Source organism: Colius striatus, chromosome 2 (assembly GCF_028858725.1).
Source record: "Colius striatus isolate bColStr4 chromosome 2, bColStr4.1.hap1, whole genome shotgun sequence".
NCBI classification, from domain to species: domain Eukaryota; kingdom Metazoa; phylum Chordata; class Aves; order Coliiformes; family Coliidae; genus Colius; species Colius striatus.
This window is the reverse complement of record NC_084760.1, coordinates 76,196,030-76,209,918: the sequence shown is the minus strand read 5'-3', so window position 1 is coordinate 76,209,918 and position 13,889 is coordinate 76,196,030. Positions and strand designations below refer to the sequence as shown.

Here is a 13,889-nt window from a genome sequence, read left to right as displayed (position 1 = left end):
GGTTGAGGGAGGTTCTGCTCCCCCTCTGCCCTGGTGAGGCCTCATCTGGAGCACTGTGTCCAGTTCTGGGCTCCCCAGTTCAAGAGGGACTGAGAACTTCTGGACAGAGTCCAGCGCAGGGCCACCAAGATGATCAGGGGACTGGAACATTGTTCTTATGAGGAAAGGCTGTGGGAACTGGGGCTGTTTACAGAAGAGGAGACTGTGAGGGGAACTTGTTAATATTTACAAATATCTAAATGGTGGATGTTAGGATGTTGGGACATCCCTTTTTTCCAGAGTATCTAGCAACAGGACAAGGGGTAGTGGGATGAAGCTGGAACACAAAAAGTTCCATTTAAACATAAGAAAAGAACTATTTTACTGTGAGAGTGATGGAGCCCTGGCACAAGTTGCCCAGGGAGGATGTGAAGTCTCCTTCTCTGGAGGTCTTCAAAACCTGCCTGGACGCTTTCCTAAGCGACCTGATCTAGGTGAACCTGCTTCTGCAGGGGGGTTGGACTAGATGATCTCTAAAGGTCCTTCCAGTCCCTACCATTCTATGATTCTATGATATGCATAACAAAATGAGATCACAATGTAACTTCTTAAGCTGTCAGAGAAATATTGGTTTAACATTCACATAAATTATGTCTGTAAATATGCCAGAATCACCACTCAGATATAAATAAAAAGGCTTATTAAATAATTTGGCCATCAGTACAGTTTTTAACAAATTACAACATGATAGATTGATACCATTTGGAATAACAAGGTTAGCAATCAGTCGACCACTGCAACAGATCTGGAGAGAGTAAATTGAAATGCAAAAGGAGACTAGCAAGAAATATGAGTGTGAAAATACTAATGGAATTATCTGGAAAGCAGAAATGTTCCAGATAGCTGTGGCATGGGTATCCCACGGCTTCCATGGGTGTAAGTATGGGTCTCATACTCTCAAAGTGGAAGATTTTGAAAGTGAATATGAAGTGGACATAGGAAAAGAAAAGTGGGAGGAAAAGATGGCTGCAAACTGCAAAAAGGACATCAGGTTCTTCCATAGATGACTTGCATGTTGGTATATAGAGCCAGTAGAGCCCTGTGTTGGTCAGAAAGCCAACACGGCTAGGGAGAAGGTGAGGCACACAGCCTGAGCAGTCCTCTGCAGACCTCAAGCTGAGCACTCCCTGTGCACTCTGGGCTGATTTGCTCTCCGGGTGCAACCTTGCCTCACTTAGGCCAGCTTCTTCAACTCAGCAGATCTTTTGGCAAGAAAAGTCCATTAACTTGTTCAACCTTTTACAAGTTTGTAAAGAACATACCACAATCGAATACAGTAAATGTTTTTTAGAAGAATGAAAAAAACTAAAAAAATTACAACAGTAGTATTGCATCTTTGAACCTCAACAGGAAGCTTTGGCGCCCCAAGAAAGCATTATCTCATGTGCATCTCCCATTTTGGTGTTCATCTCTAATCAAGTACAAGCACAGAATGAAGATGAAGTATACAAAACCAACAAGCGCTCAAGGATAGTGGAAATGAGAGACTTGCAGTAAGAAATTGACATACAAAAATGCAGTTTAGAATGCTGTATCTAGCTCTACCTGTCTTCTCTCAAATTTTCTCTACCTGCACAGATAAATCAATCTCATTGGGTAAACAAACAGTTGTGGTTCTGTTTCCTGCAGAAGACTAATCCTGCCTCTAATCAAATAGATACCTCTTTATCTATTTAAAAGTAGATGGTTATCTTTCCAAATTGATCTTTCTTTGCATGATAAAGCAGAATGTTGAACACACAGGATGGATTTGAGGATTCAGATGGACAATAAAGCATCCAAGACCTCTAAAATTTTGAGCTTCAATCTATACCAACTTTTTAGGTGTTGATCAGATCTAGATCCAGAAAGAAGCAGAATAAAATACAGTGCTAAAACACTACATAATTTTTAAAGTTCCAATAAACTAACAAGGCCTATCTGTTTCCAGAGTTTGCCTAGTAAACATTTTATTAACTATTACAGGAAAATAGTGAGAATCTGTATGAAGATGTGCTTCACAGTTCTGAAGAAATGAAGAGTAAAACAGTAAGAAACAGGAAGACAAAAATTCAGTGCGTGATCTTACTCCTTTTACAGGAAAAAGTATGTAGTTTAAAGAAATCATTAGAACAGGTAAGTTTTCATTAATTTCAGTTAAATGGACCACAAAACATACAGACAATCTAGTAAAGCTTAAATAAAATGCATCAACATTGAAAGTCTTCATATCTGAGCATGAAGTAAAATCTAGCTTCTGTATATTGTATGGCTGAGCAAACAGCTGCTCCTAAAAATCATAGATTGCTAGGGGTTGGAAGGGTCCTTTAGAGATCTAGTCCAAACCCACTGCAGAAGCAGTTCCACCTAGATCAGCCCACATAGGGATGCAACCAGGCAGGTTTTGAAAACCTCTCTAGAAGGAGACTCCACACTCTTCCTGGGCAGCCTGTGCCAAGGCTCCTTATGTTTAAATGGAACTTTTTCTGTTCCAGCTTCATCCCATTACCTTTTGTCCTGTTGCCAGATACAATAGAAAAAAAGGGATGGCCCAACGTCCTGACATCCACCATTTAGATATTTGTAAATATTAATGAGACCCCCCCGCCGCCTCCTCCAGACTAAACAGCCCCAGTTCCCTCAGCCTTTCCTCGTATGAAAGATGTTCCAGTCCCCTGATCATCTTGGTGGCCCTGTGCTGGACTCTGTCCAGAAGTTCCCTGTCCCTCTTGAGCTGAGGAGCCCAGAAATGGACACAGCACTCCAGATGAGGCTTCACCAGGGCAGAGTAGAGGGGGAGAAGAACCTCCCTCGACCTGTTGGCCACACTCTTCTTGATGCATCCCAGGATGCCATTGACCTTCTTGGCCACAAGGGCACATTGCTGGCTCATAGTTAGTTTATTATCAATCAGGACTCCCAGGTCTCTCTCTGCAGAGCTGCTCTTCAGCAGTTCAACCCCCAGCCTGTACTGGTGCATGGGGTTGTTCCTTCCCAGATGCAGGACTCTGCACTTGTCCTTGTTGAACCTCTTGACATTCTTCTCTGCTCAGCTCTCAAGCCAGTCAAAATCTCGCTAATGACAGCACAGCCTTCTGGGGAATCAGCCAGTCCTCCCAGTTTGGTGTTATCAGCCAACTTGCTGAGGGTACACTCTGTTCCCTCATCCAGATCATTGATGGAGATGTTGAACAAGAGTGGCCCCAGAACTGATCCCTGTGGAACTCCACTGGCTACAGGCCTCCAACTCAACTCTGTGCCACTGATCACCACCCTCTGGGCTCTGTCATTTAGCCAGCTCTCGACCCCCCTCACTGTCCACTCATCCAAGCCACACTGCCTGAGATTTCTGATAAGGATGTTATAGGAGACAGTGCCAGAAGTCTTGCTGAAGTCACGGTAGATGACATCCGCTGCTCTCCCCTAATCTAGCCAGCAGGTTATGCCCTCATAGAAGGCTACCAGGTTGGTCAAACAGGATTTCCCCTTAGTGAATCCATGGTGACTCCCCTTGATAACCATCTTCTCTTTCATATGTTTATTAACAAGATTGAGGATGAGTTGTTTCATCACCTTTCCAGGGATGGAGGTGAGGCTGACCAGCCTGTAGTTTCCTTGGTCGTCCTTCCTTTTTGAAGACTGGCGTGACATTGGCCTTTCTCCAGTCCTCAGGCACTTCACCTGTCCTCCATAATTATTCAAAAATGATAGAGAGAGGCTTAGCAATCACATCAGCCAGCTCCCTCAGCACTGTAGGATGCATCCCATCAGTACCCATTGTCTTATGAGGGTTAAGCTTGGCCAACAAGTCTTTAACCTCTTCCTCATTCACCTAGGGCAAGTGCTCTGCTGTGCAGACCATCCTACTATCCTTGCTAGATTGGGCTTCCCAAGGGCCAACCTTGGCCATAAAGACTGAAGCAAAGAAGGCATTGAGTAGCTCAGTCTTCTCTGCATCCTCTGTCACCAGGGCACCCTCTGTGTTCAGCAGTGGACCCATATTCTCCCTAATCTTCCTTTTGCTGCTATGTACCTGAAAAACCCCTGGTTTCCCTTTACTTTCCTGGCCAGATTTAATTCTAAAATGGCTTTAGCCTTCATGGTTGCACCCCTGCATGCTCTGGCAATGTTCCTATATCCTTCCCAAGAAACTAGGCCTTTTTTCCATCTCTTGTATATGTCTGCTTTCTCCCTGAGTTGTCCTAGCAGAATTTGATTCATCCATGGAGGCCTCCTGCCTCCTTTTCCTGCTTTTCTACATGTAGGGGAACATTGATCCTGGGCTTGGAGGAAATGGCACTTGAAGATTGACTATTTCCAATATTATGCAACTATACAGGATTTAAAGTAAACTAAAGCTTTATGTGCACGTTGCGTGTGTATATATTCGTCAACTTGACACACAAGGTTTAGGCACAAAGTTCTAGAGGTTTTATTTTTGTAGTTCATGGCACTTGTCCCAGTGGTCCATATCTCTTCCTCTACCTAAAGAAATCTCCCATGCAGACTCATGTTCTGACTCTACTGGTTTGAATGCCCAACTTAGCACATACTCTGCCTTTTTTATGGTTGCAAAGTCAATTACTGAAAGAAAAGTTTAACAGTTGTCAAAGAACCTTTAAATTATTCAAATTTTTTTGTGCAAACTATGATAAGAAAGCAGTACTTTCCTCTCAAAATGTCTTAATCAAGAATCTAAGTAGGGTTCCAAGTGCAACTAGAATTTTGATACTCTCTAACTTCTCTGGGTGTTTATTTGATGGAATTCCTTGCATATTCTATAAAAGTATATCACCTATTATTAAAGATATTTTATCTGCAATTAATTAAAGATTTCAAGAGCTAAATCAATGGTATCTATCTTAAAGGACTTCACAATCTTTCTGATGAAATGTATCGCTTATAGATGGGTAAGTTGACTTACATGTTTAATCACCAATACTTAAATTCTGCCATTTTTTTACGTTTACTGAAGTCTTTCCTACTCTATCTTCCCTACTGCTTTGTGAAATGAAAGTTTAGTAAGCTCTGAACACTTTCCAACAATGCTACAAAGACTTAATTTCAATAAGTTCATTATACAGTTGCTCTCTATCAGCAGCTTCCATTCTATAGCCTTTGTTATTTACTGCAAACTCACAAAAAAAGTAATCTGTAAATAAATGCTTCTAGTCAAAATACAATGAAAAAGTGATAAATAATCTCAAATGCTGCAATTTAAAGAATGCTTGGCAGTTTTCACTATCTACAGCATCCACCATTTACCTGAACTCCAAATTTAAACCCCATGCATGGCCTTTAATTATTAATTAAAAAAAAAAAATCCCTAATTTTTTTCTCAGATACATTATTTTACCTCTAAAACTATCTTTAATGACTTTCCTGATTTTTCTTGTGTTTTTATTTAGATATATTATTGACAATTCTCCATCTGTGCAATTTCATAATGCTTCAGCTTGTCTTCTGCAGTTGTAATCAATATTTTCTTTATATTATCACATATATTGACATTTTTGTTACATGGAAGATCTTCCATTATCTAAAAAAAACCAATTTCTATGTAATGTTTTCATCTAGGAAGGCATATTACCAAGTCTTTGGGAGGATGTTCTCTTTTGTAGGCAAATCATTAATATCTTCCTCCACTTTCACCCTAAAACCATAAATCTTGATTCTCGAAGTGCCCTGTGTAGATTTCACTCTCCAGTTCAACTGAAAGCACAAACTGCATCTCCCCAAAACAGGAAAATATATTTCAATTTGGAAATACAACTTCTTACTTATTTCCAAGAAGGGAACAGCAAGTTATCAACTACTTTTGTCTGCTTACCAATACAGTAGGGGCAACATTGTCCCTTTCTCAAAACAGGTCTCTCACAGGATACTGGTGGGCAAGACTCGGAGTAGCATTTAATCACACCATCCATGCAAATGCAGCTAGTGCAGACATTGGGCTTCCAAGACTCGGCTGTCAGAAAAATATCTCCTTCATCATTTTTGCAATAACTGGGCATGCTTTCATTGTTTGATGAAGAGGGATGAAGAGGCTGATCTGTAAACAGAAACAGATTAAGTTATTTAACTTACAGTAGCTAACTTCTTTCATATTTCTTCAACAGAGGGTTCACTTGAAGAACATAATGGAATTGTAATACGTCTTATTACTTCAGATATCTAGGACAGAGCTTTATATGCATATTTGATCCTTATATATGATGAGTATCTCTTGTATTGCAGAAAAACAAGTCTATTAGACCTTTACTGAGTTTACTCAAGAAAATAGAAAAAAAAAAAAAGAAAATTATAAGAGAAAAAGGACAGCAAAGTGACAAACAATCACCATCAGAAACATCCAACGAGCCTTCTTTAATTCTCAGATCTATACAAGGGGGAGACATTTTTGCAATCAAGTTATTTCTTAACAGACATTATAGATCAAGAAATAGAATTGTATGTGCAGAGAACATTTAAGAAAAGAAGAAGGAAAAAAAAGGACTTATAAGTGCGCTCTGATCAGGTTCTCAATCCAACTGCATAAGTTATGAGACTAAGTTCTTTATATAGCCAATGAGGAAAGAAAGAAATGGCAAAAGATAACTTTTTCTTTTCCTAATCTTGTTTTTAATAAAGACAAATATTTTCTTGGTGAGTTTACACACAACTCAACAGTTTTGGACTAAATTTCCACGGCAATAAACTCCTCCATTTAATATGTAGAATAGGAATTCACGTTCATTTGTAATTGCACCTCTTGCCTCGAGGAAAAGCAAATCCTTTTACTTTCTTGACACTATGAGGCAGTCTGGGAGGAATCTGACACACCTGCTGGGCTGGAATGCTTTGATATTACTCAATTGCCCTCAAGTCACTCTCAAATCATACCAGGTAAAGGTAAAATCAAACAGAAATATTTTTTGAGACCAAATCCGGAGTAGACAAGAGAGTAATAACAAAAAGGTTTATAGAAACCAAGGTGTGTAGAAACAAAAAGAAACATGTTTGTGTCTGCCTAGTGCTTCAACTACTCTCAGAGTTTCTCGAATCCTGCACATTTCTATAAATAAGCCAGTATATATTTCATCATCCTTTCAACTAGGATTCTACTTCTCATGCACTCCTTACATTATTAGACTGCTTTCAAAGATATTCAAACCTCAAGGCCACAACTCCACTTTACATAGAACGTTATTCTTGCACACAGTCAAGTTTTGCAGTTGAAATAGAGGACTGCAGGCTCTCACTCCAAGAGAACAAAGGCACCGCAACAACCAACTGTGCACATGCTGAAACATTCGATATTCACATACATTCTCAGATCAAGAAAAGACTCTGATGAAAGCTGGTTGTCAATGTATACCTGGGCACTGTGGACAGCAGGAGTCCTGTGTGCGAGTGGGGTTTTGACAAAGAAGAGGTGGACAGACTTCAGTCTCACACAGGACACGTCCGCTGTGGCATGTACATTGTGTGCAAGAATCAATATTCCATGTCTCTCCTTCTACAAAGTATTCCCCACTGGGAGCGTGACAGATCGATGGACTGGTGAGCTCTGGCTTCTGCACAATTATTTCATCTAGGATAAACAGAATTGAAAGACAGGCAAAATCAACTGTGATTCTAATGATTAACAAGAGTACCCAAGATTAATAATTTCTGTTCCAATTGAAAATGTTAGGAATAACAAAACCAGCTATAAATATAATCTTAATTAAGCTCTTTTCAACTTATGTCACATGCATCTCATGAAAAAGGGGAAAAACACAAACATGAAACAATTTGAGAATCAGTCTGAAGAAATACTAGTTAATATAAATTACAGATAACTTCTAGCATTCCTGGCATTTCAGAAGAAAAGTTTGAACCAATCAGTGATGTGGGAATTTCAAGATATAACTGTCATTTTCTGAAAAATTATACTGATTGGAGTTTCTTAGTTGCTAAATTTGCATCAAGTGCAATTTCAGAAAGGATGGATAAGTATGATTCTTGTCTGGGATTTAGGAAATCCAGACTCAACCTTAAGTTTCCTGAGATATGTGTCTGTACCACTTGGTGCAACATAATTAAAAAAAAAAAAAAGGAAAAAAGAAACAGAATTCCCCACCCAAATGCCTAGAAACATAAACAACACTGCTGAAGTGCTTCATCACTTTGTTCCATTAAAATAAATAAATAAATATTTATCTGCAGTCTTTGAAGTTAAAACTGCACCCAGGCGATGCCACAGTGTGTAGATTCATGTTTCCTGTGACTGTATCACACCAAGTGAACCTGAATTCCTTTTCACACAACTACATTACCTCTACAGCTAAAAGACTCACCCAGCCTCTAAGCCAGGCAGTTTAGAGAACACATTTGACCTCTTTCAAGTTAAGAAAGGAACTGAAACTGTGTTCCCTGTTCAGCATGGGTGTCCTCCAAGTATTGCAGTACTAAAAAACATATGGGCAAATTATCTTTACTTGATTTTTTAAAAAGCAACTTGTCTGTCACTTTTACAGTGTTTAAGTACTCACCATCAAGAAAAGGTTATGCCAGAAATTTCATCGCCCGCAGCCTGCTTAAAATGTTTTAAAGGCCAACCCCACGTAAAGGGCAGTAAGGGCAATAATAGTTGCCAGCTTACCATGCTGGACCTGGAGTGAGTCCACCAGCTTTTCCCCATGCACTGTGTATAGGAATTGAGATGCCTCACACAGCATATTTTATTGAAATATGGAAGCCATGAGTTTAAAAGCTACATGCTGCAACATGAAGCTTCAGGTTCATAAATTATGTCCTTCGGCCTGAATTGCACCCATCTAACGTTAGACAACTAAGTTAGGTGCCTACGTTAAGAACTGAGCTGCCTCAGGTTTCCTGGGCTATGAATGGAGGGGAAGAGAAAGAGGTAGTGACTCTACATCTCTAAACCACTTTCTGAAAGTGTCTCTCCCCTACTTAATTGGAAAGATGCCTAACGTGAATGTCATCCTAATCCAGGTACCTTGGTTAAGGGCAGAAAAATTAAATGGATATCACCTCCTTTTGCCATTTAGGCAGGCCAAGGCTCAGAAAGTGCACGTTCATGGCACTGATGTGTTTGTCTGGAGAACAACCCTTTGCTCTATGACATTGCAATGTAGAATACTCCCCATTCAATTATTTGTTTTCATTTTTTTGTGAATGATCAGTAGAACTTAAGTAACCTGGCTCTGACTGATCTTACTCTGTTCACAAAGTACTTGTGCATTTCTTCTTTCAGGGAATTATTTTCTTTGTCTTTCACTGAGTTGCCTAAGCCATGCCTTTCCTCTTGGTTACATTTATGAACCACATGTGTGATTCAGGAACATTTACCTGAAGGGAGATAGCTAGTCTGTTGTCTGGTCACTGTTTGGATTGTACTTCAGCAGGAACAATATATTACATTTTATGCAGTAGCATCCTAACTCACTATGGCAAAAGCAATACTAATTATTTTCTGAGTCGTCTCCTTTGCATTTAATTCTTGTGAAGTCGCAGGCCTATTTAATGCAGCTCATATACTGTTCATAATCAGAAAAGCCTAACCAGACAGTGCTGCTGTACATATGGTATTGCTTACTGCTCCTTTAGCAGCACTGATACTGATATATCACTGCAGCTGATGGCTATAAATATATAACTACTATATTCCTGAAGGAGTGATTAGCCAAACAAGTACACACTTTCTGGATAACACTGTTCTGCAAAACACTAGCAGTTAATGGCTTTCTAGATCTTACAGGAAAACCATGGCTTTTCACAAACATTGTAACAATCTGCTTAATCCTCTGAATACACAGAAACATGGTTATAATGAATGTCATAGTACTCAAGGTACACTTTGCTCTGTATGGAATTGAACATAACCACTTTTTTTTTTTTATCTGAAAAAAAGACTTCCGAGAGCTGCTACTTCCTTGTCGATGTGTTAACAGTGAAATTCAAAACTCAGTACATCAGGACTACTAATTATTGCACATCCTTATGCCAGACACATTTGAGTGACATGCTCACAGCATCACAATTCCAAGCCGCATTCCTATCTACTGAAAGCCCTGACACTTAACATCAGTGGGGAATCAATACCTTGCAAAAGAAGTACATTTCTGACAAACATAAACCCTCAGTGGGGGAAACAAAACCACACAGAGACTAATTTGGCCATATTAATTAATACATTTATATATGCAAACATTTGAAACTAACGCCATGTCTGTCCTAGTGTTTTAAAGAGTTTATATCAATTACGACTTTGCTAACACAGAAGCTAGGTGACTAGTACCTTGAAAGCAGGAAGGGTGTTAGAGAAACCTATGCAGACACCGTATCTCAAAGTAAGAGACGCTACTGGGTAAACAACTGCTCTTTTATGCAAGAGACCAACATTGCTGGTGCTCAGAATCAAACACTGATTATATGCACAAGAGATATACAGCATGTGAAGGTAAGTGCTGTTATTGTCATACTGATCTTTCTTCCAGAAGCTGAATGTTAGGCTGGAACAACCATCCTACATGCTAACCATCTGACATGCTAACCTGTCCTCATCCATATGAAGTATACTATCCTCTACAGAAATACAGAAATTAATGATAAAAGGTAGATGTCTACTGAGGTTAATCCAAGAGAAGTAGTCCAACTCCAATTGCAGCCCTGAATTCCAGATAGTGTGAATAGAAAATAACATCCCTGTCCAGTGACATAACTTTAGGGATATGATTTTCTGTATTTATTATTTGCTGTTTGCTCCTTATGGAACAATATTCACAAGTGAATCTTCTTTTTGCTGTTGTTTTGTTAGGTGTTTGTTTCATTTTTTTGGGAGGTTGGGTTTTTTCTATTTGGTTTTTGTTGCTGTTTTTGTTGCCATACTGAGGTTTCATAGGGAAGAGAACTGTACTATTTAAGACAGACTGCGGTTCACTGTAGATATATCCGTGTGTGAGGAGCTGGAGGAAAGAACGACATTATGCATACGGGCTGACATTGCTTACTGCTGTGGCAAGGAAAAATGTGTTCCAAAATCATAAACTCCTATGGCTCCCTTAAAAAAAAAAAAATCTTACTATTTCTAAATTGTCTGTAATGGAAGAGAAGGAAGTGACTGAAGTATGGTTCCCCTAGTGTGCGTAACTGGTGGAGTATCCTCCTTAGTGTTTCCATCTCAGCTAAAAATTTCATTAGTGGTTGTCATTACTAGGATGCTAAATACTAAGAGCTTGGCTGCAGTAACAGCTGCTAAATTACTTGGTACTGAAGACAGCTGTGCCTCCACGAAAGCCAGTGCCAAAAGCAACACCATGGTGAGCCATGAAACCGCAGTGCCCTGTCTCAGTACTAAGGGGAGGAGATAGGTACAGACCGAGAAAGGCTGAAAGGGTGACAGACCTTTTGGTGTGTCTCCTGTCTTTTTGGGGATTATGTTTTTCCAGTTACCACAAGACATGAACTGGACTGGAGATCACCATTTGTCTAAGCAATTTAAAGAAATTGGTTATCTTAGGTTCTAGGGAGGAAACACTGTCACTTTCAGAGAGAGGATCTGTCTGCTTATTTTGTCCCTAGAACTCCCTGCTGTTTACAAAGAATTTGAAACAGTGTGTAATTGCTTATATCCCCTCAGTGCTGTCCTGTCATTTTGCTGTTTACAGTAGTACCACAAGTCTTGTTCCTACTTCTAACATGATTTCCAATAGTCATAGACAATATCACTGTATTACAAATTAATCTATTTAGCATGTAAAATATTGTAGAAATTATTCTGAAGAGAGAAGTTATTAATCTTATAATCTCCCCACACTCTAACAACTTTAATATTTTTTTGTATTAACATTTATGATTAAAATTGTGTTAGAATGCAACATTAACTGTACTTGGCCTTCCCACCAAAAGCATTAAAATAATCTTCTACCGCTGGTGGCATAGGAGCCTTCGCTGAGAATACAGAATTATTATGTTCAATTACTTCAGACATCTGTTTAAATGTGTACTCCTTTGAGGGGTTCTGAAATGCAGATGAGATGAATTTTAATAAAACTACACTTCAGAATCTAATGGCCAGAAAAATCTAATGGCTTATATTTGCTATTATAATTGCTTAATATTTAAGTTGCCATTATTCACATCTGAGATCATAATGAAAGCCACTCATCACGTTGTATTTGGGGACAGAAACCATCATATATAGCTATTCCTGAATGATGCATGAGATTATTTTCACGTATTAGGAAACCTGATTACACCGCATATAGAAGAAAGTATGTTACCTGGACATGATGGGCAACACTGCCCTGGATATATGGTTGGATTTCCACAATTAGGAACGGGGCAAGTGATCAAGGCACACATTTCCCGTCCATTGTGACAGTAACATTCCCTGCAGCCATCGTGCCAGCTCTCCTCGTTCTCATGTCGGCGCCCATCCATTGAAAGGCAAGAGCTTGCTTTAACAGGAGGCATGAGAGAAGCAGTTGCCTCTGCAAAAAATTGAAGGAGAATAAAGTGTCCTGATAAGCATGTGTTGCTTTCGAAAGAAAAATATCCATACCAGTTTGTTGCCTAGATTGCACTTATTTTTAAAGCACACGAGACCAAGTGAATAATAATTCTATCATTCAAACTTAGAAATAAAAGTAACAACACATATGAAACATATTGTAGGGTATGGTAGGATGTAGTAGAATGTATTTCCTTGGAAAATATAAGCACTTTTTTCTGTTGCAGCTATTCTATTTTTAAACACAGAAAAATGTAGTACTGGCTAAATAATACAGGAAAAGAAACATGCAATGGAGGGAAAGAGCAGAAATGATATTTAAAATGAAAGATTTAAAAAATATTACAGTCTATTAGACTACCTATAATGTGAGCATCTCATAGCAAGTAGAATATAAAAGCATTTACAGGAGCTAAGGATGGCCTTCTATCACAATGATGAAAAATTACAAGCAAGCTAACAGGGTCTAAAGTATACTCCAAAAACCTGGAGAAACAAACCAAGTGTATAGGCAACTATTCAAAATTAACTTCACAAACTGAGATTGTTTCCACTTCTTGGGAATTATTTAAAATTAGTACAAAAGCTAATATTTAAAGAAGAAGCCAAATGCCCAAATACAGAATGGGAATAACTAGACAACCAGAGTTATGGTTGAAACAATTTGGGATTATAGTAGCTCATAAGTAAAACTGAGTCAATAAAGTGACAGCACTGCAGAGAAGGCAAGTTCAGTGTAAGATACAAGTACAGGAGCATTGTAAGTTCACATGCAACAGTACTAGTACAACTGTCTCTACTAGTTTGAAGGTTTTGCTACAGCTAAAGTACAATATCCAGTTTTTGAACCATGGTGAGAGACCACAATAATTGGGTTTATTTGGCTTAGAACACCCCATCGCCCCCCCAAAAAAACCCCCAAAGCTTCAGCATTGCAACCCCTTAAATACTGCAAGAATTCTAAAGGAAACAGTGCTTAGCTGTTCCATACATTTGCTGAGCTCAGAACAAGTAGTGACTGGATCAATTTGTACAAAGGAAGATAGAAATATTAGAAAATTTATTTGAAAATATCATGTATTGCTAACCACAAGAAACCATTTCAGAGCGTTTCTTTGAGTTTTCTTTAAGAATTGAGATTCTTAATAAATTAAATCTTAGACAAACATCTGTCAAGGATTATCCAGACACACTCTATTTTATGTGAGGACAGATGAAATGTACTCTCAGTTTTCAAGAGGACTACTCCAGCCCTGTAGTTCTATGGTTCTACCTCTATTAATCCTAGCATAAGTTATTTCTGGCAGAAGCAATTTAGAAAGTGGAGCTAAATCACAGGCAGGGGATTTACCCATCTCTTCCTCTTACT

The 13,889-nt window shown here is 38.9% G+C and overlaps 1 protein-coding gene across 4 annotated transcripts in view; it reads right to left on the bottom strand.

Annotated features, from left to right (window-relative positions):
• Positions 1-13,889, bottom strand: part of CRIM1 (cysteine rich transmembrane BMP regulator 1) — a 195,591-nt gene that overhangs the window by 10,802 nt on the left and 170,900 nt on the right. For all 4 annotated transcript variants that reach the window (XM_061991131.1, XM_061991132.1, XM_061991133.1 and 1 more), the window contains 3 exons: positions 12,291-12,500; positions 7,376-7,591; positions 5,849-6,070 (listed from right to left, as the gene is read on the bottom strand). In XM_061991131.1, the coding sequence (XP_061847115.1) occupies positions 5,849-6,070; positions 7,376-7,591; positions 12,291-12,500 (648 nt within the window). The remainder of the gene's footprint in view (positions 1-5,848; positions 6,071-7,375; positions 7,592-12,290; positions 12,501-13,889) is intronic.